General features: G+C 38.8%; 1 protein-coding gene across 3 annotated transcripts in view; it reads left to right on the forward strand.

Annotated features, from left to right (window-relative positions):
• The first annotated feature begins 1,574 nt into the window (after nt 1–1,574).
• UBXN8 (UBX domain protein 8) overlaps nt 1,575–27,999 on the forward strand; it is a 28,805-nt gene continuing 2,380 nt past the window's right edge. The window contains exons 1-7 of one of the 3 annotated variants that reach the window (XM_045456018.1): nt 1,580–1,869; nt 9,569–9,691; nt 12,983–13,053; nt 18,545–18,667; nt 21,273–21,413; nt 23,460–23,501; nt 27,098–27,172. In XM_045456018.1, coding sequence (XP_045311974.1) covers nt 1,782–1,869; nt 9,569–9,691; nt 12,983–13,053; nt 18,545–18,667; nt 21,273–21,413; nt 23,460–23,501; nt 27,098–27,172 — 663 coding nt within the window. In that variant the 5' untranslated portion in view covers nt 1,580–1,781. Of the gene's footprint in view, nt 1,870–9,568; nt 9,692–12,982; nt 13,054–18,544; nt 18,668–21,272; nt 21,414–23,459; nt 23,502–27,097; nt 27,173–27,999 lie in introns of all 3 variants that reach the window. The other 2 variants (XM_045456034.1, XM_045456024.1) reach the window with 2 other exon arrangements.

Genomic DNA, 27,999 nt, shown 5'->3' on the forward strand with positions numbered 1-27,999 from the left:
GAAATGTGTATAACCCCAAACAAATCTGGAGTACTTGCAAGCCTCCACTTTATTGTCTTGACAGATGTCTGGAGCCATCAATAGATGAAATTAAGAATATAGAAAGCCAGAGAATGAAAAAAAATAATAAAGGAGGAAATCATACCAAAATGAAGATGGTAAGAGCTGTACAACTTTTTTTCCTGTCTTCCCGCAGACAACAAATGAGAATTTCTGAATGAGTTGATACATTTAATTATTTAATTGGTATTACATGTTATAATTTATATTACTTCACCCAGATTGATTTTGAGATTGTGCCCTCCTAGTTTTCACCTTCACTTTCAGGACAAAATTCTTAGCCTATACACAAAGCAAAGTCCCCTGTGGGCCTAGCTCCAACATACCTACACACCTTTATTCAAGCTTTAAACTGCAATATTGTAAACTCCTAAATACTTCTTCGTATTTAAACTATTAAATATTCAAACTGTAGTTCCCTACATTCAGTTTCCTAAACTTGAAATCCCACTCTCCCTGTGGTCCTCATTCCCCTCTCAAGTTTAAAGCCCTTCCCTCCAGGCCCTCGGGGTAGGGTTCGCAGTAAGTAAGTAACTAGTAAGACTAGTTAACTGAGTTTTTTTTTTTTTTTTTTAATTTTTATTTATTTTTGAGACAGAGAGAGACAGAGCATGAGTGAGAGAGGGAGACACAGAATCCGAAGCAGGCTCCGGGCTCCGAGCCAATAGCACAGTGCCCGACACAAGGCTAGAACTTGCCAAGCGCGAGATCATGACCTGAGCCAAAGTCGGATGCTCAACCGACTGAGCCACCCAGGCGCCCCTAGTTAACTGAGTTTCTTGAGGACAAATTCGGTAATTTACATATATTTGAATCTCCCAGAGTTCTACAGCACCAGGCGAACCGTGGGGTTCAATAAACGTCAGTTGGACTCAGTGGAAGGGTGAGGTAGCAGGATTGACGGATGGGTCAGAAAACGAAATTTCAAGCATTAAATTGTGTAAATTGTGAGGACCACCACAGCTTAACTGAGTTGTAGTTTGGCAGAAGCGCCACGGAGGTAAGTCATGGGATGGCAATGAGGTCATAGAACTGTGAGGCCAAATTTAGTCATTAACAATAACACCTATTGGCAAAACTGAGACGCAGAGCAAGGGGTAGCGGGACTCCAAGGGTCTCCAGGATCTTGAATTAGGTGCCAGGCCCCACTTTACAAGCATCTTTCCACAGTAATAAGAGGCCGCAGATGAGGCCGGGAACCGTTAGGATGATAAGGAAGGTGCTTCAGCAGAGGAGTCCTTAGTAGCTCCGACCCAAAAGCCCGCAGTCGCCTCCTAGGACACAAGGTCGAGGCAAGGGGCTGCCTTCTCACAGCGTCAACAGCCCGTACACTTTTCTCTTCAGGTACATTTTACTCTTGAGTTCTTTTTCACAGCTTCCACAGAGTCCAAAAGGGCGCGCGCTGCGGGCCTTGACTCTGGGGAGCTGCCGCGCTAGCGCCCAAGCTTTGCTTTCACAAGATTGGGCTAGGCGGGCTGCCAGACTGCCTATCTCTCCGGGACACCATGTGACGTGGGGGGAATGACTTGCATTTCTAATAACATAAGGCTACAGACTATGAGTTCAAAACAGGGGCTTATCTCAGTCGAACCAACCGCCGGGCTTCAGGGTCTAGCTCTCCCCGAAAACCCCTCCCATAGCAAGGGCTCCACATCACCTTGCAACAGAAGGCGCAGCCGGAAGGGGAGGGCCTCCCGCCCGGACGCGGGGCTTCAGCTATCATGGCTTCTCGTGGGGTCGTTGGCATTTTCCTCTTCTCTGCTCTCCCCCTCTTGTGTCTAGAGCTCCGGCGTGGGATCCCGGATCTAGGTAACTGTTGACTTTTTCCTTCTGACGCTCGCATCCGCGTAACTATCCCATGAGTGTTGCGTAAGGTTCCAGTCTCATGGCCACGTCGCCTCCGGGCGGCTTAGACTACGACTCCCAGGCTGCATAGCGCCTTCCTCTTTGCCGGCGCCGGGGCCCCACTCCAGGGAGCAAGACTCTCAGGGCTTTGAGGAGGCTGACTTCTCTTCGCGGAGAAAGTGTCCAGTTTTGTGTGCAAGGAGACAGAAGCTGGCAGAAAGCACAGGAACATATGTAGACACTACTTTCATATTGTTTTGAATGCTCACAAGGAAACAGGTGACGTGATGTAGGCCTTCTGAGGAATTTAAGCAGAGATTTAAATTATACGAAGCCTGGGCCAAAAACATTCTAGACCAAAGGAATTGACAAATTGGAGAAAAAGGATGAAGACCACTGTGAATGAATCAAGAAGACTAAAGGGGAGAGTGGATCGAGTTAATAACATTCACTGACCACCTCTTATAAACCTAACTCTAAGTGCTGTTTATTCATTATTTCTTCCAGTCTGTATTATAACCATGGTGTGGGTGGGGTATAATCCCCATTTTACACTTGAGGAAATGAGATTTAGGGAGGGTTATTGGAGGGGCGCCTGGCTGGCTCAGTCAGTAGAGCATGTGACTCATGATCTTGGGATGGTGAGTTCAAGCCCCACTTTGGCCCTAGGGATTACTGGATAGATGGATGGATGATGGATGCAGATATAGATAGATAGTCGCTGGATTCTGTGGAGGATGTTTTGGAGGGAGGCTGTAGTGGAAGCAGTGGAGCCAGTGAGGCTCTAGAAGTAGACAAGTAGTGATGATGGCCTGGACTAAGATGATAACAGCGATGGAGTGTGCACAGATTTGGGATATTTACAAAGTAGAATCCACAGGATTTGTGGATGGATTAATGTTTGGGTGAGGGAAAGGAGGGATTCAAGGATAACTCCTTCAAGTGAATTTGAACAACCCTAAGTACTTGGTAGTGCCTGGGATAAAAGGGAAACTGAGAGGAAAATGGTGGGCCTGTGGAGAATCAGTCCTTTTTTGGATATATTAGTCATGGGTTTACATGCATGTCTCCCTTATATTCATTTCTAAAGTTTGAGATCCTGATGAAACTTAGCTTTGTATATTTCCTCTCTCCCCACTCAGGTACTTGGAAATGTTGCTTGAAATAACTTAAAATGCTTTTTTAAAAAATCTTCAAAGTCCTTTTAGAAGCCTCCTACTCACTCAGTCTATATAGGAATCTAACAAGACCTTTATCCAAATGATATACAGAAATGTTAAATTCACGCTTATCTAGTCCAGAATTTACATGCTCCCCCTCTTGTCCTTTCAGCATCCACCTCTGTTCTGTTAATTTAGAATCTCTTCTACTTTGCACTAACGTTTAAGTCACTGATCAATGAGAAGGTAGTTACGGAAGGTTGCAGAAGGAAATCTCACATAATCAGCTCTGACAACAGGAGAATACGCTTTTTGAAGGCAGAGACCACATCTAATCTGTTTTTGTGTTCCCATCAAATATCACAATGCCTATTTTATTTATTTTTTAATTTTTTTCTTTTTTAAAATAGGCTCCATGCCCAATTGGGGGCTTAAAGTCATGATCCCAAGATCAAGAGTCACATGCTCTACCGATTGAGCCAGCCAGGTGCCCCGACAATGTCTAATTTAATAAAGCAGGCCGAAAATTCTAGAAAATGCAACTGGACTCCTGGTAGCATCTCCATCTAGTTCCTGATTTTTTTTTACTTAATTCCTTTCTCCTAGAAACCTCTCAGTTGTGAACTGATGGTTGTTTACTGTGGTTTCTTTTTTTTTTTTTTTTTTTTAAGATTTTATTATTATCTTTTTTTAAGTTCATTTTATATATTTTGGGAGGGAGGGAGAGAGTGTGAGTGGATGAGGGGCAGAGAGAACGGGAGAGAGGGAATCCCAAACAGGCTCTGTGCTGTCAGCGCAGGGCCTGACAAAGGGCCTGATCCCACGAACCAAGAGATCATGACCTGTGCCCAGATTGAGTTGGACCACTGACTCAACCACCTAGGCACCACTATTACTATTATTTTTTAAGAAATCTCTACACCCAATGTGGGGCTCAAACTTAGAACCCTGAGATTAAGAGTCTCATGCTCTATCAGCTGAACCAGCCAGGTACCCCTGCTTTGCTTTCTTGATATTTGTTTTCCAGATATCCAGTAACAGTATATACTTATAGATACTTTTAGCTGGGGCTGCTAATTGGAAAACTAGAATTCGTAGACCCATTCATTCAACTGGGCTGTATTTTTGGACAAACATTGAAAAATGGTTCCTATCTTTTTTCTACTGTGTAAAAGCCTTCATTGTCAGTACATTTTTACTTGTACTTAAAGCTAAATATTTTATTAAAAAAATTTTTTTTAATGTTTATTTATTTTTGAGAAACAGAGAGAGAGAGAGAGACAGACAGAGTACGAGCAGGAGAGGGGCAAAGAGAGAGGGAGATACAGAATCCAAATCAAGCTCCAGGGTCTGAGCTATCAGCACAGAGCCCGTCTCAGGGCTCTAACTCCCAGACCACGAGATCCTAACTGGAGCCGAAGTCGGCTGCTTAACCAACTGAGCCAGCCAGGCACATCAAGCTAAGTATTTTAATGCTGCTTCCTCACATTTGTTATTCTTTGAAGTGTCTTGCACATGGGCTCTTGAGAATATGGACCAAAAAAAAAGCCCCAAAAAGCCAATTTAATAAAAAAAAGTTTTACTTGAAAGACGTAAACAAACATAAGTCTAGTTCTTTTATATTCCCATATGATGTTTGCAAATTGCTTGCTTGTTAGAACAAAAAGCAGTATCATGGAACATAAATCCCATAACTCAGTGGTTTCTCTAAATACCAATACTCTAGGTATTACATTACTTTTGTAATAGCCAGAAATACCCTAGATTTAATTAGATGTTGTCTTGAACAACTCTTGAATCAACAGCTAATGCTGGCAAAAAGTTGGAGGACTGTGAGGCAAAACAAAAGAAGTATTTAAACAGCTTTAAGTTGCTTTATTTTTAAAGGATAAAATATATATTGAGGTTTTTTTTTTTTTTAAGGTTATTTTTTTATTTTGAGAGAGAGGGCACACCAGCGGGTAGGGGCAGAGACAGAAGGAGAGAGGATCTCAAGAAGGCTCCCCACTGTTGTTTAGAGCCTGATGCAGGCTCATGAACCATGAGATCATGACCTGAGCTGAAACCAAGAGTTAGACGCTTAACTGACTGAGCCACCCAGTCACCTCTATATATTGGTTTTCAGTTAAAAGAAAATATTTATCACAAGTGTAGAAAACTATACTTGAATAAAAATAAATATTTAAGTGTGTATATATAAATCATTTTTTAATCTTTAATTGACTACCAGCCCTGATCACATAGGCAAGATGGTTCTTCTGTACCTCTGCCTGGTGACTTTTGAGAACTACAAAACTAAAAACTCCTGGAGGGTAGAAACCATTTCTAACTCAACTTTATACCTGCTCCTTCACCATTTAGCAATGGTGTGTTACACCTAAGTACTTACCATAAGTAAGTACTGATTACATTTTTTCTCATTTAATTTTCGTCTTTGTTTTTAAAAGAAGACCAAATACTGAAGTTTTACTTTTTTCTAGGTGTTTATATAATGATTTTATTTTCAAATAACCGAATAAATATTGAGGAATAGAGAGGTACACAGTTGCATAATTGAACTGTGAGAAATATGAATTTGGTGTTTTTGAATGATTGTTTTTAAGTAGAACTACAATTTGAGAGGTGCCTGGCTGGCTCAGTTGGTAGATCGTGTGACTCTTGATCTCAGGATTGTGAGTTCAAGTCCCATGTTGGGTATAGAAACTACTTAAAAAAATAAAAATAAATCTTTAAGTGAATGAATGAACAAACTAGAATTTGACAAGATGCTAATGTCACAATTTAATTCCCAATGGGATAATTTTACCTACCTCTCTGGACAGAGGGAAACCAGAATTTATGCATTATTGATAGTCATAATGTTTATAAGTGTGGTCAGTCACATGAATTATACCTATATTCATAAGACCGAAGATGTTCTAAAATTGTTTTTTGAAAACTTGTTCTGGTAATAATCAACCATGATGAATTTTAGCTCACAAAGGAGAGTATGTGAAAAAAATCATAAGACAGTTGCTTAACTTTTACTATTCTTTATTACTACAAATAATCTTCTTAATGCCTTACTATTTGTTATTAGTATCAAGGAAAGTAAGGGGGATTTTACCAAACATTTAAAGAAGAGTTAACACCTATTCTTTTGAAGCTGTTCCAAAAAGCAGAAATGGAAGGAAAGCTTCCAAACTCATTCTATGAGGCCAACACTAGCTTGATTCCAAAACCAGACAAAGACCTCACTAAAAAGGAGAACTGTAGACCAATTTCCTTGATGAACATGGATGCAAAAATTCTCAACAAGATACTAGCCAACCAGATCCAACAATATATTAAAAGAATTATTCACCATGATCAAGTGGGATTTATACCTGGGATGCAGGGCTAGTTCAGTATTCACAAATCAATGTGATACATCACATTAATAATTTTTTTTTAAATGTTATTTATTTTTGGGAGAGAGACAGAGTGTGAGTGGGGGAGGAGCGGAGAGAGAGGGAGACACAGAATCTAAAGCAGGCTCCAGGCTCTGACCTGTCAGCACAGAGCCCAATTCGGGGTTCGAACTCACGAACCGTGAGATCATGACCTGAGCTGAAGTCGGACGCTTACTGACTGAGCCACCCAGGCATCCTGATACATCACATTAATAAAAGAAAGAGGGGGCGCCTGGGTGGCTCAGTCGGTTAAGCGGCCGACTTCGGCTCAGGTCATGATCTCACAGTCCGTGAGTTCGAGCCCCGCGTCAGGCTCTGTGCTGACCACTCAGAGCCTGGAGCCTGTTTCGGATTCTGTGTCTCCCTCTCTCTCTGACCCTCCCCCGTTCATGCTCGCTCTCTCTCTGTCTCAAAAATAAATAAACGTTAAAATTAAAAAAATAAATAAATAATAAAAGAAAGAGTAAGAACCACATGATCCTCTCAATAGATGCAGAGAAAGTATTTGACAAAATACAGCATCCTTTCTTGATAAAAACCCTCAAGAAAGTAGGGATAAAAGGATTATACCTCAAGATCATAAAGCCATATATGAAAGACCCACCGCTAATATCATCCTCAATGGGGAAAAACAGATCTTTCCCCCTGAAGTCAGGAACACAAGAATGTCCATTCTCACCACTGTTATTCAAAATAGTGTTGAAAGTCCTAGCGTCAGCAATCAGACAACACAAAGAAATGAAAGGCATCCAAATAGACAAGAAGGAAGTCAAACTTTCACTCTTCACAGACGACGACATTCTATGTGGAAAACCCAAAAGATTCCACTAAAGAACTGCTAAAACTGATCCATGAATTCAGCAAAGTCTCAGGATATAAAATCAATACACAGAAATCAGTTGCATTTCTCTACACCAATAATGAAGCAGCAGAAAGAGAAATCAAGGTATCGATCCCATTTTCAGTTACATCAAAAATCATGAAATACCTAGGAATAAACCTAACCAAAGAAGTGAAAAATCTGTACACTGAACACTATTAGAAAGCTTATGAAAGAAATTGAAGAAGACACAAAAAAAATGGGAAAACATTCCATGCTCATGACTTGGAAGAATATTGTTAAAATGTCGACACTACCCAAAGCAATCTACATATTCAATGCAATCCCTATCAAAATAACACCAACATTCTTCACAGAGGTAGTACAAACAATCCTAAAATTTGTATGGAAGTAGAAAAGACCCCAAATAGCCAAAGCAATCCTAAAAAAGAAAACCAAGGCTGGAGGCATCACAATTCCAGACTTCAAGATGTATTACAAAGTTGTAATTATCAAGACAGTATGGTAGTGGCACAAAACAGACACATGGATCAATGGAACAGAATAGAGAATCCAGAAATGGACCCACAAACATATGGCCAACTGATGTTTGACAAAGCAGGAAAGAATATCCAATGGAATAAAGACAGTCTTTTTAGCAAATGGTGTTGGAAAAACTAGACAGCAACATGTAAAGGAATGAACCTGGACCACATTCTTATACCATACACTAAAATAAACTCAAAATGGATGAAAGACCTAAATGTAAGACAGGAAGCCATCAAAATCTTAGAGGAGAAAGCAGGCAAAAACCTCTTTTATCTTGGCCACAGCAATTTCTTACTTAACATGTCTCCGGAGGCAAGGGAAACAAAAGCAAAAATGAACTATTGGGACCTCATCAAAATAAAAACTTTCTGCACAGTGAAGGAAACAATCAGCAAAACTAAAAGGCAACTGACAGAATGGGAGAAGGTATTTGCAAATGATATATCAGATAAAGGGTTAGTATCTAAAAATCTATGAAGAACTTATCAAACTCAACACCCAAAAAACATGATCCAGTGAAGAAATGGGCAAAAGACACTTTTGCATGAATAGACACTTTCGCAAAGAAGATATCCAGATGGCTAACAGACACATGAAAAAATGCTCAGCATCACTCATCATCAGGGAAATACAAATGAAAACCACAATGAGATACCAACTCACACCTTTAAGAACGGCTAACATTAACAACTCAGGCAATGACAGATGTTGACAAGGATGCGGAGAAAGAGAAACCCTTTTGCGTTGCTGGTGGGAATACAAACTGGTGCAGCCACTCTGGAAAACTGTATGGAGGTTCCTCAAAAAATCAAAACTAGAACTACCCTGTGACCCAGCAATTGCACTGCTAGGTATTTATCTAAAGGATACAGATGTCCTGTTTCAAAGGGGCACACGCACCCCAATGTTTATAGCAGTGCTATTGAGAGTAGCCAAAGTTCATTGACTGATGAATGGATAAAGAGGATGTGGTATACAATGAAATATTACTCGGCAGTCAAAAATAATGAAGTCTTGCTATTTGCAACATTGTGGATGGAACTAGAGTATATTATGCTAAGTGAAATTAGAGAAAGACAAATATCATATGACTTCACTCGTGGGATTTAAGATACAAAATAGATGAACATAAGGGAAGCAAAAATAATATGAAAACAGGGAGAGGAACAAAACAGACTTTTTTAAAAAAAGTTTATTTATTTTGAGAGAGAGAGAATGCAAACGGGAGGGGGAGAGAGAGAGGGAGAGGGAGAGAATCCAAAGGAGGGCACAGAGCCCAATGCAGGTCTTAAACTCATGAACTGTGAGATCATGACCTGAGCTGAAACCAATAGTTTGACGCTTAACTGACTGAGCCACCCAGGTGCCCCAAAACATAAGAGACTCTTAAATACAGAGAACAAACTGAGGGTTGCTGGAGGGGTTTTGGGTGGGGTGATGGGCTAAATGGGCAAGGGTCATTAAGGAGGACACTTGTTGGGATGAGCACTGGGTGTTATATGTAGGGGATGAATCACTGGGATTCTACTCCTGAAATCACAATTGCACTGTATGCTAACTAACTTGGATATAAATTTTTAAAAATAATATAAATTCAATTTAAAATTTTAATTTTAATATAAATTAATATAAATTAAAATTTTTAAAAAGGAAAATATTTTGAACTTCAATTATTATTTTTTTTTTTTTCTTACTTTTTTAAGGAGTTAAAGATCTAATTTTGCTGTGTGGCCGGATTTTCTTACTACTTGCTCTTCTTACTTTAATTATTTCTGTGACTACCTCATGGCTTAATTCATTTAAATCTTCCCAAGTGTATCTGAAAGGTAAGTTTATTGTTTATGCTACCCTTTTATAATTTTCTACTCTTTAGAGTATTTTATTTATTTATTTATTCTAGGATTTTGCATAATTAGAACCATTTACTGTTAATTTGTGACATATAATTTCAGCTGATCATTACTTTAGTCTTGATTTTTAATGGACTATAAATCCCAACATTTTTATGGGAAATTGTACATTATCCTTGTATACACATTTGAAACGATAGCATATCTATATTGATGCATTGCAAATTCTCTGATTTTAAATTGTGCAGTTTCATTGTTCTTTGAGGTTTATGTTTTCAGTTTATAAACTGTTCAACAAATGGTCATGTTTTCTACCGTTAATCTGTAGAGGCTTTTCAACCTAATTTATTTTTCCTTTCACTTTGGCAGTTTTTGTTTATACACTTACCTATAGAGTTAAGTGCTTACTCTTAATTTTAGGAAACCATGCTTGTTCTTATTTTATGTTTGATAAGCAAAAAATTTTACTGTAATTTTGGTAAGTAAAAATTTGTCAAAGCCTTTGACAATGTTAAAAGTGTTAGAAGCCTTTTAAAACAATATTGTAGTTCACTTCAGAAAAGATGAATCCTAAAACTAAAGCCTGAATTTTTACATCCTTTTACAAAGAAGCTTGCCAATAGCGATTTTGGTACATTGTATTTCATTTTGCTACTTATTTAAATGTAAATAAATGACAGGAAAATAAGCAGTGCTTAATTTACAGCCTTTCCAAATTAACCATGAATATAACCATAATCCTAAAAGGTTATACTGTTCAACCCAAATATAAAAGACAATCTAGATGTTTTAGGGTCTCTCAATCATAGATTTTTGAAATTCTTTTCTTCTTTTGGTAAATTATTTGATGTCTTATACTTCAAATTATCCATTGGGAAATTAAATAAGAGCATTGTAACTTCTCTTGGAAATTTTGTGTTAAGTGCATTTGACATCAGGAGGATATTTGCTGCAGGCATTAAATGGTCAAATATTCTATATTTTATAAATAAGGGAAACGTGTATTTGACATAGTTTTTGTAGTTTATTTCAACGTTTATTTTTTTATTATTTTGGGGGGGGGGGCGGACAGAGAGAGACAGAGCATGAACGGGGGAGGGGCAGAGAGAGAGGGAGACACAGAATTGGAAACAGGCTCCAGGCTCCGAGCCATCAGCCCAGAGCCCGACGCGGGGCTCAAACTCACGGACCGCGAGATCGTGACCTGGCTGAAGTCGGACGCTTAACCGACTGCGCCACCCAGGCGCCCCTAGTTTTTGTAGTTTAAATTGTACCTTTTTATTGTTGGAGTGTACATCATTCTGGTACATTTACAAATTAATGATTTTGAGACATAGTCATCACTGAAGGCTAAAACTATTTAAGAAGTAATTAAGACTATATAAAGTGCTTAATTATTGTCAGATTTCCTTTAAATGAGTAAAAAATCCGCATATTTATACACTTTGTATCTTCCCTAGTGTCATCAGATATTGAGATACAAGACTTCAGATTCATCCAAAACTTTAATCCTCCGTGTTTTGTAAAGATGTGCATGATGAAGTGTATCACAAGTTCAGAAGCAGTCAGTTCTCAGTGGCTTTAAGGATTAAAGACCTTTGGGGAACCTATTTGGCTCAGTCAGTAGAGCATGTGATTCTTGATCTCAGGGTCATGAGTTCAAGTCCCATGCTGGGTGTGGAGCCTACTTAAAAAGAAAAAAGGGATTAAAGCCCCTTAATCACCTGCTATTGATTTATTTAGAAACTATATTCTTTGATTCAGAGTCAGAAGGGGGAGTCTTAAGATCACTAAGTCTAACTCATCACATAGCAAGTTAGTGGCCAGACTAGACCTTCTGCTTTCCTATGTGCTTTGCTGCCCTAATCTTTCCTTAATAAACTTGAGGATATATTTATTGCCAGGAGAGAAAGTTGTTGACAGAAAGGAACACTCCTATTTAAGGAGCAAGGCAGGTTAAAGGATGTATTTTCCAAAAAGATGTCTAATTCCTCAAGGGAATACAGTTAAATGAAATTAATTCAAATGAAACTTAGTGTACCTAGAATAAAAAAGGTTATACAACAGCAAAAATTCTTTCTCTTGCCATTCAGTGGCTAATAACCTAATATTGGTTCAGTCATGGGAGTTTCCAAGCAAACTCCACTTTTGGGGTCTAGGCATGTTGCTTATATGTGTGTATGAATTTTTTTTAAAGCTTTTTTTTTTTTTTTTTGAGAGAGAGAGAGTGGGGGAGACATAGAGAGAGAGGGAGAGAAGGAATCCCAAGTAGGCTCCACACCATCAGTGCAAAGCCTGACTTGGGGCTCAAATCCACGAACTGTGGGATCACCTGAGCTGAAACCAAGAGTCAGAGGCTCAACCCACTGAGCCACCCAAGTGCCCCGTATTTTTTTTTTTTTTTTTTTAAAGTAGGCTCCGTGCCCAATGTGGGGCTTGAACTCATGACCCTGGGATGAAGTCAGATGCTCTACCCACTGAGCCAGCCAGGTGCCCCTGTATTTATTTTTAAAAGACTTTAAGTAATCTGTATACCTAATGTGGGGTTCAAACTCACAACCCCGAGATCAAGAGTCACACGTGGGGCGCCTGGGTGGCTCAGTTGGTTTAGCATCCAACTTCAGCTCAGGTCATGATCTCGCAGTTTGTGAGTTCGAGCCCCACATCGGGCTCTGCTGAGAGCTCAGAGCCTGGAGCCTGCTTCAGATTCTGTGTCTTCCTCTTTCTCTGCCCCTCCCCTGCTCACACTCTTGTCTCTCTTTCATTCAAAAATAACTAAACATTAAAAAAAAAAAAAAAAAAAAAGAGTTGCACACTCCACTGACTGAGTTAACCAGGCGCCCAGGTATGATGCTTTTACTGTCATGTCAAGGGTGACCAAATGGCACACATGCCTACAGGGCAGCATTCTCCACTTCATGTGCAGAAATGGGCTTTCATGCCATGTCTTGGAGCTGCTGAAGCCCTAGCATTAAAAATCCAATATAATCATTCTTGAAGCCTCCTCACCAAAACTATGACATATGATATTAATGAATGTTAGAGAATTTTTGTTTCAGAACAGACCGTTTCTTACAGATTTTACTTGTGGATTTCTTTGTTTGAACTGTCTGCATGTACCTCATTTTCATCATTTGAAAAACACAGTCTGTTTTTTGAAGGCTTGTCTCTCCCAAAATGTTATCTACAGACTACTTTCAGAGAAAAGAGCATTCAACTTACGATATTTGGGAATTAAAAAGCATTTTTTATGTTTTGATGTCTTAGAAGAAGAAGAGAAGAATGAAAAAAGGCAAAAACTTGTCAGGAAAAAACAACAAGAGGCACAGGGTGAAAAGGTAAAGCATAATTTTTAGAGAGTATATATAAAGAGAATACAGAACATCTTGGGGCATTTAAAATCGAGGTCTGTTGCTTTCTGCATTTGTGCTTGGACTTTTTTTTTAAGTTTATTTATTTTGAAAGAGAGAGAGAACATGCTCACATGTGAGAGTGGGGGGCAGGGTGCAGAGAGAGAGGAGAGAGGTAATCCCAAACAGGCTCTGTGTTCTCAGTGCAGAGCCTGACTGGGGGTCAAACTCACGAACTGTAAGATCATGACTTCAGCTGAAATCAAGAATCAGATGCTTAACTGACTAAGCCACCCAGGTGCCCCATGTGCTCAGATTTTTTAATTATTGAGGTCAAATGCACATGACTTAAAATTAACCAATTAAAAAAAATTAACCAATTTAAAATGTACAATTCAGTGGCATTTAGAACATTCTCAGTGTTATGCAATCACTACCTCTCTCTAGTTCCAAAACATTTTCTTTACCCCAAAACAAGACCCCGTACCTATTAAATAGTCACTTCTCCATTCCCACTCCTGTTCTTTGGCAACTATGTCTGCTTTCTGTTTATATGGATTTATGTATTCTGGATATTTCATTTGAGTGGAATCACATAATATGTGACCTTTTGTGTTTGCCTTCTTTCACTTAGAATAATGTTTTCTGGGGTTCATCCATATACATGTATCAGTACCTCATTCCTTTTTTGCGGGTAAATAATATTTCATTGTATGGATGTATCAAAACTTGTTTATCAGGGGCGCCTGGGTGGCTCAGTCGGTTAAGCAGCCGACTTCAGCTCAGGTCATGATCTTGCGGTCTGTGAGTTCGAGCCCCGCGTCAGGCTCTGTGCTGACAGCTCGGAGCCTGGAGCCTGTTTCGGATTCTGTGTCTCCCTCTCTCTGACCCTCCCCCGTTCATGCTGTGTCTCTCTCTGTCTCAAAAATAAATAAACGTTAAAAAAATATAAAAAAAAAAAAAACTTGTTTATCAGTTCATTTGCTGATGCACATTTAGGTTGTTTCCACCTTTGGGCTGTTGTGAATAGTGCGCTATGAATATTTGGACACAATTCTTTGAGTACCTGTTTTCAGTTCTTTTGGGTATATATATATATATAGGAGTGGAATTGCTGGGTCATCTGGCAATTCTGTGTTTACCTTTTTGAGGAACCACCAAACTGTTCTCTACACCAGCTATTCCATTTTATATTCTCACCAATTTCTTTTTTTTTATTTTTATTTTTATTTTATTTTTTTTTTTTAATTTTTTTTTTTCAACGTTTTTATTTATTTTTTTGGGGACAGAGAGAGACAGAGCATGAACGGGGGAGGGGCAGAGAGAGAGGGAGACACAAAATCGGAAACAGGCTCCAGGCTCTGAGCCATCAGCCCAGAGCCTGACGCGGGGCTCGAACTCACGGACCGCGAGATCGTGACCTGGCTGAAGTCGGACGCTTAACCGACTGCGCCACCCAGGCGCCCCTTTATTCTCACCAATTTCTGAGGGTCCCAATTTCTCCATTTCCTCACGGACATATATTTTCCCACCCCCACCTCCTTTTAAATACTCATTGTAGTGGCGCCTGGGTGGCTCAGTTGGTTAGGTGTCTGACTCTTGATTTTGGCTCAGATCTTGAGGTTTGTGAGTTCAAGCCCTGTGTCCCTGCCTGGGATTTTCTCTCTCTGCCTCTTTCTCTGCCCCTCCCATGTACTCTCTCTCTCAAAATAAACAATAAATTCTCATTGTGATGAGCATGAAGTGGTATCACATTGTGGTTTTGATTTGCATTTCCCTAATGACTAATAATGTTGAATGTCTTTTCATATGCTTGCTGGAGAATGTCTATTCTTATGTCTTCTCTGCAGAAATGTCTGTTCAAGTTCTTTGCCCATTTTTGGGTTGTGTTGTCTTTTTTTTTTTTTTAAATGAGAGTTCTTTATGTATTCTGGATACTAGACTCTTATCAGATACATAATTTCTAAGTATTTTCTCCAATTGTGTGGGTTCTCTTCATTATTTTGATATTGTCCATTGATGCACAAAAGTTTTGATGAAATCCAGTTATTTCTTTTGTTGCTCATGCTTTTGGTGTCCATTGCCAAATCCATTGTCCCTCTAAGAATCCATTGCCAAATTGAAAGCCATGATGATTTACCCCTATATATTTTCTTTCAAGAGTTGTATAGTTGTGGGGTGCCTGGGTGGCGCAGTCAGTTAAGCGTCCGACTTCAGCCAGGTCACGATCTCGCGGTCCGTGAGTTCGAGCCCCGCGTCAGGCTCTGGGCTGATGGCTCAGAGCCTGGAGCCTGTTTCCGATTCTGTGTCTCCCTCTCTCTCTGCCCCTCCCCCGTTCATGCTCTGTCTCTCTCTGTCCCAAAAATAAATAAACGTTGAAAAAAAAAATAAAAAAAAAATAAAAAAGAGTTGTATAGTTGTAAAAAGAAAAAAAAAGAGTTGTGTAGTTGTAGCTTTTATACTTAGGTTACTAATCCACTTTGAGTATATAGTGTGTATATATTTTTGTATATAGTGTGAGATGGGGATTCAGTTTCTTTTTTAATATTGTTTTGGCTATTTGGGGCTCTTTACACTTTCAAATAAATTTGAGTTGGCTTTTCCATTTCTGTAAAAAGGCCTTTGTGATTTTTGAGAAGGATTACATCAAAATCCATAGATTGCTTTGGGTAGTTTTGACATTTTATATTAAGTCTTCCTTGCTTTGCTTCATATTGACATCTTAATGATATTAAAACTTTCAACCATAAGCCTGTAATGTCTTTCCACTTATTTATATCTTTAATTTCTTCCAACAATATTTTATAGGTTTCAGTGTACATAGTTACCCTTTTGGCTAAATATATTTCTACGTATTTTATTTTGGATGCTGTTTTAAATGTAATTGTGGCTTTAATTTCCTTTTTTGACTTTTCATTGCTAGTGTATAGAAATACAAATGGTTTTTCTGTGTTGATCTTGTACCCTGCACTTTGTTTATTATTTATTAGCTCTAGTGATTGCTGTGCATGGATTCTTTGGATTTTCTATTAAGGCAAACCTTATTTTATTGTACTTCATTTTATTGTGCTTTGCAGATACAGGTTTTTGTTTTTGTTTTTGTTTTACATATTTAATGTTTATGGCAACCCTACATTGAGCAAGTCTATTGGTGCCATTTTTTTCTAACGGCATTTGCTCACTTCGTGTCTCTGTGTTATATTTTGGTAATTGTCACAATATTTCAAATGTTTTATTATTATATTTTTTATGGTAATCTGTGATTAGTGATTGCAACTCAATGAAAGCTCAGATAATGGTTAGCATTTTTTAACAAGAAAGTATTTTTTAATTAAGTCATGTACTTTTTTGTAGACCTAATGCTATTGCACACTTAGTAGACTACAGTATAGTATAAACATAACTTTTTTTAAGTTTATTTATTTTGAGAGAGAAAGCACAAGTGGGGGAGGAGCAGAGACAAGGAAAGAGAGAGAACCAGCAGGGGAGGGACAGAGAGAGAGGGGAAGAGAGAGAATCCCAAGCAGGCTCTACACTGTCAGCACAGAGCCTGATTTGGGGCTCGAACCCACAAACCATGAGATCATGACCTCAGCTGAAACCAAGAGTTGGACACTTAACTGACTGAGCCACCCAGGCATCCCTAAACATAACTTTTATATGCACTGGGAAACCAGAAAATTAATTTGACTTGCTTTATTGTGATATTTACTTTATTGCAAACTGACCTTCAATATCTCTAATACATGCCTATATAAGATCATGTCATCTGAGAATAGGGATAGTTTTACTTCCTCCTTTCCAAAATGGTGTTTGTTTATTTTTCTTGCCTATTGCTCTAGCTAAAACTTCTAAATGGTGTTGAATAGTAGTGGTGAAAGCCAGCATCCTTGTGTTGTTCCTGGTCTTAGAAAGCTTTTAGTCTTTCTCCACTGAATGTCATGTTAGCTATGGGTTTTTTCTAGCTACTCGTTATGTTGAGCAAGTTCCTTCCTATTCCTAGTTTCTGAGTATTTTTATCATAAAGAGTGTTGAGTTTTGTCAAATGTTTTTTCCTTATCAATTGAGATGATCATGTATTTTTTTCCCCTTTGTTTTATTGATATGTATTACACTGATTGATTTTCTTATGTTGAAACGTCTTGCATTCTTGGGATGAATCACACATAGCTGGTATATAATCCTTTCAGTATGTTTTTGGATTCAGTTTGCTAGAATTTCGTTGAGGATTTTTGCATCTACATAAGAGATACTGGTTTGTACTAGTCTTGTAGTGTCTTTGCCTGGCTTTGGTATCAGGATGATGTTGGCCTCATGTAATTAATTAGGAACTGTTCTTACTTTTATTTTTTGGAGTGTCAACAAGACAGTGTTAACTCTTCTTTAAAGGTTTGATAGAAGAGCACCTGGGTAGCCCGGTTGGTTGAGCATCCCACTTCTGCTCAGGCCATGATCTTGAAGTTTGTGGGTTCGGGCCTTGAGTGAGCTGACAGCTCAGAGCCTGGCACCTGCTTCAGATTCTGTGTCTCTCCCTCTCTCTGCCCCTCCTCCACTTGTGTACACACACATGCGCACGCTCTCTCTCTCTCAAAAATAGATAAACATTTAAAAATGTTTAAAGATTTGATAGATTTCACCTGTGAATCTACTTTTCTTTACTGGGAGGCTTTTAATTACTGATTCAATATCTTGTTAGGTATGTTGAGATTTCCTAATTCTTCTTGAGTCAGTTTAGGCAATTTGTATGTTTCTGGGAGTTTGTCCACTTCATCTTGGTTTTCTGAATTGTTGGTTTACAGTTGTTCACAATATTCTTTTTCTGGGGTGCCTGGGTGGCTCACTTGGTTGAGTGTCCAACTCTTGACTTCAGCTCAGGTCATGATTTTGAAGTTTGTGAGTTCAAGCCCCACGTTGGTCTCTGCGCTGACAGCGCAAGCCTGCTTGGGATTCTGTCTCCCTCTCTATCTGCCCCTCCCTCCCAAAAAGTAAATAAATAAACTTATAAAAATAAAAACAAAAAAACCCCACCAGAATCTCCATTTCTTTTAAGCCCAAAAATATTTTCTACTTTACTATGATTAAGCTGTTCATTAACACTTTTCCAAGTGACTTCTTGCCTTGGGCATTGTGCCTTGAACAAATGGCTTTGACGTTAAGCTCCTAGAAGCCAAGCATCACATCCTATGCATCTTTGTATCCCTAGCTCTTAGTAAGTTTTTGTTGCACTGAAAACACATTAAAATATCTAGAGGCCAACTGCCAAATAAGCATAAGCATAGAACATTTGTTTTTATCTGCTTTAGGTATATATGCAGATTTTTACAGAGTGATGTAAAAGGAGGATGCTGCTTTTTTGACAAAATTTAGTGTGAAAGAAAACACAATTTGTTAACCTGTTTCTTATTTACAACTTTATAGACCGTGGAAGATCTTTGGAATGTTATGGTAATAACACCTCATTTATTATTTTTTTTAATAGGTCAGCAGATACATGGAGAATGTTCTAAAACCTCACCAGGAGATGAAATTGAGAAAACTGGAAGAGCGCTTTTATCAGATGACGGGTGAAACTTGGAAATTAAGCAATGGTCATAAACTTGGGGTTAGAAAATAGTCTCACTTTATATTTTGAATTCTGCTACTACATACATACATGCAATATATGTATATGACATATAATGTATAAGTACATATAATGTACAAGCATATTACATATTTGGGTTTTTAAAATTTTGAATGATGTTAAACTGGTCTGGTTTTTAGGAATCTTTATTGCTAATGATTGTACATAGAGCATATTTGTGTGTTGAAGGCTTAAGTGCTTTTGGTGCCCAAAAAGCATATAACCTAGATGTTTGAGAAGCTCTAACATAAAGTTGTCTTTGAGAAAACTGTTGACCAGTCACCATATTTTATATGAGGAAATTCAGATCTTTCCTTAAGGTCTCCAAGGTATGACAAGCTCACATTATACTCATTATGTTTCGCTCTGTTTCTATAAAGCCAAATTAACCTTTGACTCTTTTTTCCTTTGGCATTGAGTATGAACTTTTGTCATTTGCTAATGGTAGTTTTCAGCTCAAAGTTTTTTTACAGAGGAAAAACGATATTCATAAAGGAATTAAGTTTTAGGGGTGGCTGCCTGGCTCAGTTGGTAGACCATGCAACTCTTAATCTCAGGGCCATGAGTTCAAGCTCCCCCATGTTGGACCTGGAGGCTATCTAAAAAAAAAAAAAAAAAAAAAAAATTAAGTTTGAGAGTAACCAGTCAGAGATTTTGTGTGTAAGATCATTTCTGTCCCAAAGACTTTTTGGGTTTTTTTGCTTTCTATTTATATTGCATCTTTTACTATCCTATAAATAAAATGATCCAGTAAAGGTAAACAGGATTCTTACTGTGAAGCTAGACTCTGTTGTTATCCATTTCATAATGGTAAATATGCATCAAGGGTGGGTAATGAAATTAATGCAAAAGATGTGCAGTATGAAATGTGCCTGCTCTGTGGAGTGATGTCACTTCGGAGATGAGTTTGTCTTCGGTTTGTCTTCTGTTCAGAAGCCTGACTTTAGCTGGCCACACCTTTTTCTCAAATGGTCACAAAGTGAATTAGTCATTCTGCCCCTTGCTTTCAAGCTATGTCTTCATGACACTAGTAGCATATATTTTAACCTAATTAGTGGGGACAACAATAAGTCAGGGACCAAGCAGACCACTGGCACTGTTATGACTTAAGGCTCTTAGGACTATCAAGAATGTGACAATCAGGGGGCACCTGGGTCGTTCAGTCAGTTAAGCCAACTTCGGCTCAAGTCATGATCTCACAGTTTGTGAGTTTGAGCCCCGCATCTGGCTCTCTGGGCCTTTGTTCCCCTCTCTCTGCCCCTTCCCCACTGGTTTTCTCTCTAGCTCTCTCAATAATAAATAAACTTAAAAAAAAAAATGTGAGAATCAGAATGTTAATTGCTGAGAGAAAGTGTAGGCGGCAGCTGATGGAGCCTGGTACTTTGCAGTCAGCCTGTTTGGCCAGTTAACTATTGAGCATCTAGATCTCTTGACTCCTATTGCCCCTCCCCCTCCACCAGGTTTTCTTAGGATAAAGGAATAAAACAGCCCACCAAAATGGTGGCCATTTTAGTCTGATGAAGAGAACTTTTACAAGTCAGTGGATGTAGAAAAGGGTATTTTTGAACTAGTAAGTATGTATCTGAGAATTTGACATTTAAGTTAATTATCTTGCTGAGGAAAAAGTTTTAATGGATAATATTAATAAAAAGTAATATGGTTTCTGGAATAAATTCCTTTGCTTTCTAAAGTGATTAATTCAAAAGGAAGATCAGAGTTTGAATCTGAGAACTAAAATATATGTAACAGGATACTTCGGCCATGTTCAACTATGGAAGTATTTCATGGTTACATACACAGACATGTTTTTACATACCTATTCTCTTTTCACAGATTTTTAAAGCATAATCCCTTGCACTGTCTTGCGTCCTTTAATGAAAGGAGAAAAAGATATCATTCAGGTTTTCTTATTTCTTCCACCCTACTAAAAACTGTGGGGATCAATTAAAATGGAAAGATGCCTCTCAGCCTTGTGTCTATCAGGGGGAGCCCCAGGGCTGGGTAAGAGTAGTTTCTACAGGATGTTAAGCTCTATGTTTTCTTGTCCAAGGAAATAATGCTTTAAATTTCTGGACCTAATATTGACTGAGTTCTTTTTTTTTTTTTTTTTTTTTTTTTAAAGCAGACTCCACACCCAACGAGAGGCTTGAACTCACGACTCTGAGATTAAGAGTTGCATGCTCTGCCAACAGAGCCAGCCAGTATTTTTTACTAAATTTTTTTTAATTAAAAAAAATTATTTTTATGTTTTTATTTTATTTTTGAGAGAGAGAGACAGAGTGTGAGTTGGGGAGGGGCAGAGAGAGGGAGACACAGAATCCAAAACAGGCTCCAGGCTCTGAGCTGTCAGCGCAGAGCCTGACATGGGGCTCGAACTCACAGGCTGCGAGATTGTGACCTGAGCCGAAGGGACACCCAACCGACTGAGTCACCCAGGCACCCCTGGTGGCTTTGTTTTGTTTTTTTTTTAAACTGAAATGTCATTTTTTACTGAAATGTCGTCAGGGTAAAAGAAAGAGCCACTGTGAATTGAATGAAGTTTATACTAGAGACTATTTAGAAATTGTCTGTTGTTTTTGATCAGGGTGATGAAGAGTTGGTGCTTGAAAATGGGAGTCAGACATCTTTTGAAACATCAAACAGCAGAGAAGCAGCAAAGAGACGGAACTTGCCTAAGCCTCTAACCAAAATTTCACCATCTGCTGAACAGCCCACGCAGAAGGAGGTTCATTACTGAATGCCTACTCATGGAATTGTATCAGTGTGCAGTAGGAATATGGTTCTCTGGGCGAGGTGGTATACTGAGTGAAGATTAGGACTGGCTTTTAATCCAGATGGTGTCGTGTCTTCCCACTACCTTATAAAGGGATCAGCTTCATTAAAAACCACTTTGCTATTTGATACTAATATTAATGTTCTGAACCACACTTAGAAGGAAGCTATGAAGATAAATGACAGATTTACAAAATAGTCCATTCTTTTGAGGAAGTAATTTTATTATGTAGAAATGAAAAACGTTTACTAAGGGAAATATTCCTACAGGTAACTAAGACATGATTAACCCATATTTAGTGAGAGGCTAATATTATTATTTTTTTATTAAAAAAATTTTTTTTAAGATTTTATTTTTAAGCAATCTCTGCACCCAACATGGGGCTTGAACCCATAACCCCTAGATCAAGAGTTGCATGCTCTACCAATTGAGCCACCCAAGCCCCCGAGTGGCTAATATTATTAACGTGGGTAATATTTTTCTCAGTAGCCCTTCTAGGGAATGGGTTAGCAACCATTCATTTTGGAACAGTGCTGAGGTTCATTATTACTTCTGTTCTTTCAAATTTTTAATCCTTAAGTTGACCCTCACTTGGATCTGGCAAAGGTTGGAAATAAATCTCTTTGCCCTGACTCTTAAGGGATGCTGGGAGGCCATATGTTCCCTGAACATAGTTTCTAATGTGTTGCCTCTTGGTCTGAGGTTTCTTAGCCCCATAATGGGGCCTGAGGGTGGCAGTCAAGTCATTGAACTATTTCTAGCATTTCACAAAGATCTTATGGACTAATTAAAACTTCAGGAGTCTTAGCTTTTTTTTTTTTTTTTTTTTTTTTTTAATTTTTTTTTTTCAACGTTTATTTTTGGGACAGAGAGAGACACAGCATGAACGGGGGAGGGGCAGAGAGAGAGGAAGACACAGAATCGGAAACAGGCTCCAGGCTCTGAGCCATCAGCCCAGAGCCCGACGCGGGGCTCGAACTCACGGACTGCGAGATCGTGACCTGGCTGAAGTCGGACGCTTAACCGACTGCGCCACCCAGGCGCCCCTTAGCTTTTTTTAATAACATGAATCGTCTCATGTTGTTGGTAAATTTTGGTTGACTGTCAGGCTTTTGATACCAAAGGAAAGTAAATGGTTTATTTGATAAAATGCAGTTAATGTTGGCTAGATACAATGCTAGAAAACATGAGTCTGTGGTATTAAAAAACAAAAAGCGTCCCTGAAGGTGAAATTGTTGGTAACCCTGTTAAACGAGAGAAAATGGTCTGAACACCTGGTTTTGTAATAGATAAACAGAAATAAGGAAACATGAGTAAATCATGAAGACAACCAAAGTGAGTGTTTCTTATCCAGTCCCCTAGAAGTGCCAGTGAAGAAAAATACACGTTTAAAATGTGTATATGTATGAACCTAAATAACTTTGGGGTCTGTTGAACTTCATATTTATCCTGTGTCTTTAAATAGTATATTTTTATGTAGTGTCTTGGAATATCATAAAAATGAGATTCTTAAATATGCATAGATTGGTAGCTATCATCCCACATCCTGTTAGTATCATGTATTTAGCACAGAATGGCTTACCAAAAATATTTAATTGAGCCCTTTCATATTGTACATTTTTATAAATGTATATTAAAAGATTTCATTGGGGTGCCTGGGTGGCAGAGTCTGTTAAGCGTCAGACTCTTGTCTCAGCTCAGGTCATGATCTCACAGTTTGAGTTCAATCCCCACATAGGGCTCTGTGCTTATGGTGTAGAGCCTGCTTGGGATTCTGTCTCTCTTTCTCTGCCCTTGCCCCGCCTGTGTGTGTGCTCGCTCTCTCTCCGTCTCTCTCAAAATAAATAAATAATTAAAGAAATTTTTAAAAATAAATAAAAGATTCCATTAGGCTTAGATGTGCCTAACCTCTATATTAAAAGGAACTCTTCTCACTGAGATTATTTTTTTTTCTTCAAAATGTTTACACTCTTCTTAGTAATACTTAATTTTCTTTAGGTTCTTGATCTACCTGAAGAACCTCCTGAAACAGCTGACGAAGTAAGCTCATTTTTTTCTTTGGAAATTAAATATATTTTGTTTTCTTTAACATCAAGTGAGTATGTCTTATCTCAGTTTGGGTTTAGAAAAAGAAGAGAGTACGCGTGTTTATGTGATAGCCCTGTAATTAGGTCTGTTTTGAACGTGGTGTAATAGCAAACCTCTCAGCCTGTGTCCAGTTTTGAAGCCTGCCATCCACCGAGTGGGTCTTTAGAGCCCCCACACCTCATCAGGCAGAGATATGATACACGGGCTTTTCCAAAACTTTAGGTCAGCAAAGGAGTTACTTGTTTTTTTCTAGATTTTTTGTTTGTTTGTTTATTTATTTATTTTGAGAGAGATGGAGAGCAAGCAGGAGAGGGACAGAGAGAGATGGAGTCAGAGGTTCTGAAGAGGGCTCTGTACTGACCACACCGAGCCTGACGTGGGGCTCAAACCCACGAACTGTGAGATCATGACCTGAGCCGAATGCAGACACTTAACTGACTGAGCCACCCAGGAGCCCAGGGGTTACTTTTTACTAAAAAATCAGGGACGCCTGGGTGGCTCAGTTTAGGGACCAACTCTTGATTTTGACTCAAGTCACAATCCCAGGGTTGGATTGTGGGACTGAGCCCCTTGGAGGTTCCCTGCTGAGCCTGGAGCCTGCTTGAGATTCCCTTTCTCCCTCTACCCCTCCCCTGCTTCTGCGCGAGCACACTCTCTCTCAAAGATAGGCAGATGACTTCAAATTGTAGTTTTCCCCTTAACAAAGAGAAAATGAAGCATGCAGCTGCTGTGTAGATGTTTGAATTGAAGGATGGTTTGCTGTTTTGGGGGGCAGGGTTCAATTGAACCTCCACACTGCATTGAGCTTCCATCTGCCCAGCTGCTGTGCCGCATTCTGTGCTGCCTTCCTGTGGTTGCCCAGCAGAATTTCAGACAGGTCTCTAATGTACTGGGAGCATGTGTCTTTAAAGCCATTAAGTCCTTTAGGCAAAGGAAAGCCCTGATGGTTTTCTATTTCTTAGAGCTTGGCAACTATTATACTCCTTGAAAACCAGTCGTGAGTCTGCCACTGGGAGGGTCTTAATTTTATCAATACACATGCAACATTTCAATGGAATACTTTGGCTGTCTGAGGAAAATCCAGAAGTCATGTAAAAATAGAGAAAACTAAACATGCAATCCAGATACTGATTCTTGAGGAGAAACACAATTAAAAAAAAAAAAAGAGAGAGAAAAAAAAAAACTTCTCATTTCTTTCTGTTATACCCAAAAAATTCATGTCTGTGATATGTCTGTCCTGACATACACCCTTCTACATTCTCACACCCATTTATAATACAGACGTAATTAGATATAGCTCAGGTTTGACTGGGAGCACCTTTTTACTCTGGTTTTAAAACACATGACATTAGGGGTGTCTGGGTGGCTCAGTCAGTTGAATGTCTGACTTCGGCTCAGGTCATGATCTTACAGTTCGTGAGTTGAACGAGCCCCATGTTGGGCTCTATGCTGACAGCTCAGAGCCTGGAGCCTGTTTCGGATTCTGTGTCTCTTGCTCTCTGCCCCTCCTCCACTCATGCTCTGCCTCTCAAAAATAAACCAATGTTAAAAAAAAAAAGTGTCAACTTTCCAAACAAACTCCCATCTTCTTTCTGTCTGCAGCTATTTTCATTATTGTAAACTATCTTTCATTTTAAGGAGTCCTTGGGAATTAAATTTTGTTTATTGCTGCTACTTTTTCTTTTTAAGATTTTTTTTTTTTTTTTTAAAGTAATCTCTACGCCCAACTTGGGGCTTGAACTCACCACTCGGAGATCAAGATTCACACACTCCACTGACTGAGCCAGCCAGGTGCCCCTGCTGCCACTTTTAATTTAGCTTTCATTTAACAATCTGTGTTTGGCATTGTGATTTACTTTCCAATTTGGATTGTGTCCCATGTCTTTTACCCATTCATATGTCAATCCTCTATGCTGTCAGTAATATTAGGAGAAATAGCACAACCAATTTTCATAGTAATTGTAATAACAAAACGGTTGCTAGATTTTCAAACAATGATAGTTAATTTCTCTTGAGTATCTAAACATAATGGAAAATATTAACATATATATTATATATATATAATTTTTATTTTGAGAGAGAGGGACAGAGAGAGGAAAAAGAGAATCCCAAGCAAGCACTGTCAAACTGGAGCCTGATATGTGGCTGTGAGACCCTGACCTGAACTAAAAAAGTTAGATGCTTAAAAAGAAACAAAAAAAAAGTTAGATGCTTAACCTACTGAACCAGCCAGGTGCCCCTTTAATTCAGTATATTTGAAACCCTAGTTTCTCATAAAGAATTTGGCTTTAATTCTGCTTTCAGATCATTAGCCTTTGAACAAAACCTCACTGCAAAAGTTAAATTTTGTCATTTCTAAAAATAAGCAAAATTGACTTTAAATCTGTGATTCAGCTGTTTTGTGATTTTTGTGTGTGTTATTATAAAACTATTCATTAGTAGAAGTACAACAGAGCTCAGCATTGCACTGATTTGGATATGAATCAAATACCTTATCTACTTGAATGGAAATATTTTCTAACATGGCTTTCCTGAAGGGGGTAGGTGCTGCTGTGAAACCACCATTTCTATATCTTAACAATGCCTACATAACTCCCAGGACAGTTATGATAATGTTAGCCATAAGAAAGGGTTTCCTGGAGCACCTGGGGTGGCTCAATCGGTTAAGCATCCGACTTTGGCTTGGGTTATGATCTCGCAGTTCGTGAGTTTGGGCCCTGCATCAGGCTCTCTGTTGTCAGCTTGGAGCCAGTTTCAGATCATCTGTCCTCCTCTCTCTGCACCTTCCCCCACATCTCTCCCAAAATAAACATTAACATAATAATAATAATAATAATAATAATAATAAATTTTAAAAAAGAAAGGGTTTCCTGACTGATAAATAATGCCCATCAGAATAAATTATTAATTCTTCATCCTTTTTTTTTTTTAATGTCTTATAATATTAACTGGTAGTTTGCAAGGTCTTTTTAGCTATTTTACTGTTTTATCAAAGGGGAACTGACGGGGAAACAATACGTAAAGCAGATGGAGCAGGAGCTCCTCCAGGAGAGGAGGTCTCTTAGTGTTTCCAGCATCCAGGACCAACTCCACGCCTGTCTGTCACTTGCTTGGAGGACACAGGCATGGCGCACAGCTTATGATGATAGAGTAACTTGGGACACTTGTTTCCTTGCAACCCGGTGTTTTCTTGTCTGTAGACTCTAAGGTGGACTGGATCTTCTTGGTTTGGTAGATGAATTTTGAAGCCCCTGTGCAACCTTGATATTATCTGGACAGACAGAAGCATCTAGTCTCTGGTGTCCTTGCCAGAAGGCTGTGTCATTGATCTCAATCAAGAGGAAGATGTTCTCTTCCATTTCAGAAGACATTTTTATGTTTCAGGTGAATTTTATCTGGACCTTCACATTGATCTGCTGCTCTCAGAGCTAAATGCCTATAAAACCCCATACAGCTTTTTAGAATTACGGATGTTTTGTAGGAGTAGTGTTTTGGAATTGCAGAGCACGCTGGATTGGAATTCTTATTTGAACATTTTTATTCCTCAGGTAGTTGCTGTTGCTCTCCGATGCCCAAGTGGGAGGGTCCTGAAAAGAAGGTTTTTTAAGTCTTGCAGTTCACAGGTGAGGAAATTCATATTTTGAGAAATGTTTTTGTTGAATTTGACAATAGTTTTCTCCCATGCAGTGGGGGAGATATTACCACTCCCTTGTCTGGTGCTCCCTTCAGTTAAGGGTAAAGGGCATTTATACATACTCTGTGTTGTGGAAATTTGGATAATTAAGCATGCTGGATCTTTTTTCAGTTTTTTTTTTTCCCAGTTCTTTTCCTATTTTTTATTTGTTGTTTTTTAATTAATTACATTTTCACAGCTTGGTAGATAATGTGCTTTCATATCCTTCAGAAGCAGACAGTATTAACTTTGTTCCCATTATCCCTGATAGATTATTAACTTAAGCCCTATTGCTTAGATGTAATTTTCAGATCATTCTTTAGGGCTTATTTCCTTTTGTTCCAATGGATTTTTTTTTTTCTCTTAAAAACAATGCTGTGTTCATTAGCAATAATTTGGAAAACATAGAAGAGTAGAGAGGAAAAAAGGCTTGATCTATAGTCTAATGCCAAGGTCAGTTGCTAATATTTTGGTGTATTTCTACTTTTAAGTGCATTTAAACATATAATTATGCACTGTATTGAAATATATCTAGTTTTCTATCCTGATTGCATTTAACCTTCTGTGATGAGCATGCTATGAACCATAATGGAAAATACTGATGGGGGCGCCTGAGTGGCTCAGTCGGTTAAGCGTCCAACTTCAGCTCAGGTCACTATCTCACGGTCTGTGAGTTCGAGCCCCGCGTCGGGCTCTGGGCTGATGGCCCAGAGCCTGGAGCCTGCTTCCGATTCTGTGTCTCCCTCTCTCTCTGCTCCTCCCCCGTTCATGCTCTGT

The sequence above is a fragment of the Leopardus geoffroyi genome, chromosome B1 (genome assembly GCF_018350155.1).
Source record: "Leopardus geoffroyi isolate Oge1 chromosome B1, O.geoffroyi_Oge1_pat1.0, whole genome shotgun sequence".
Lineage (NCBI taxonomy): Eukaryota > Metazoa > Chordata > Mammalia > Carnivora > Felidae > Leopardus > Leopardus geoffroyi.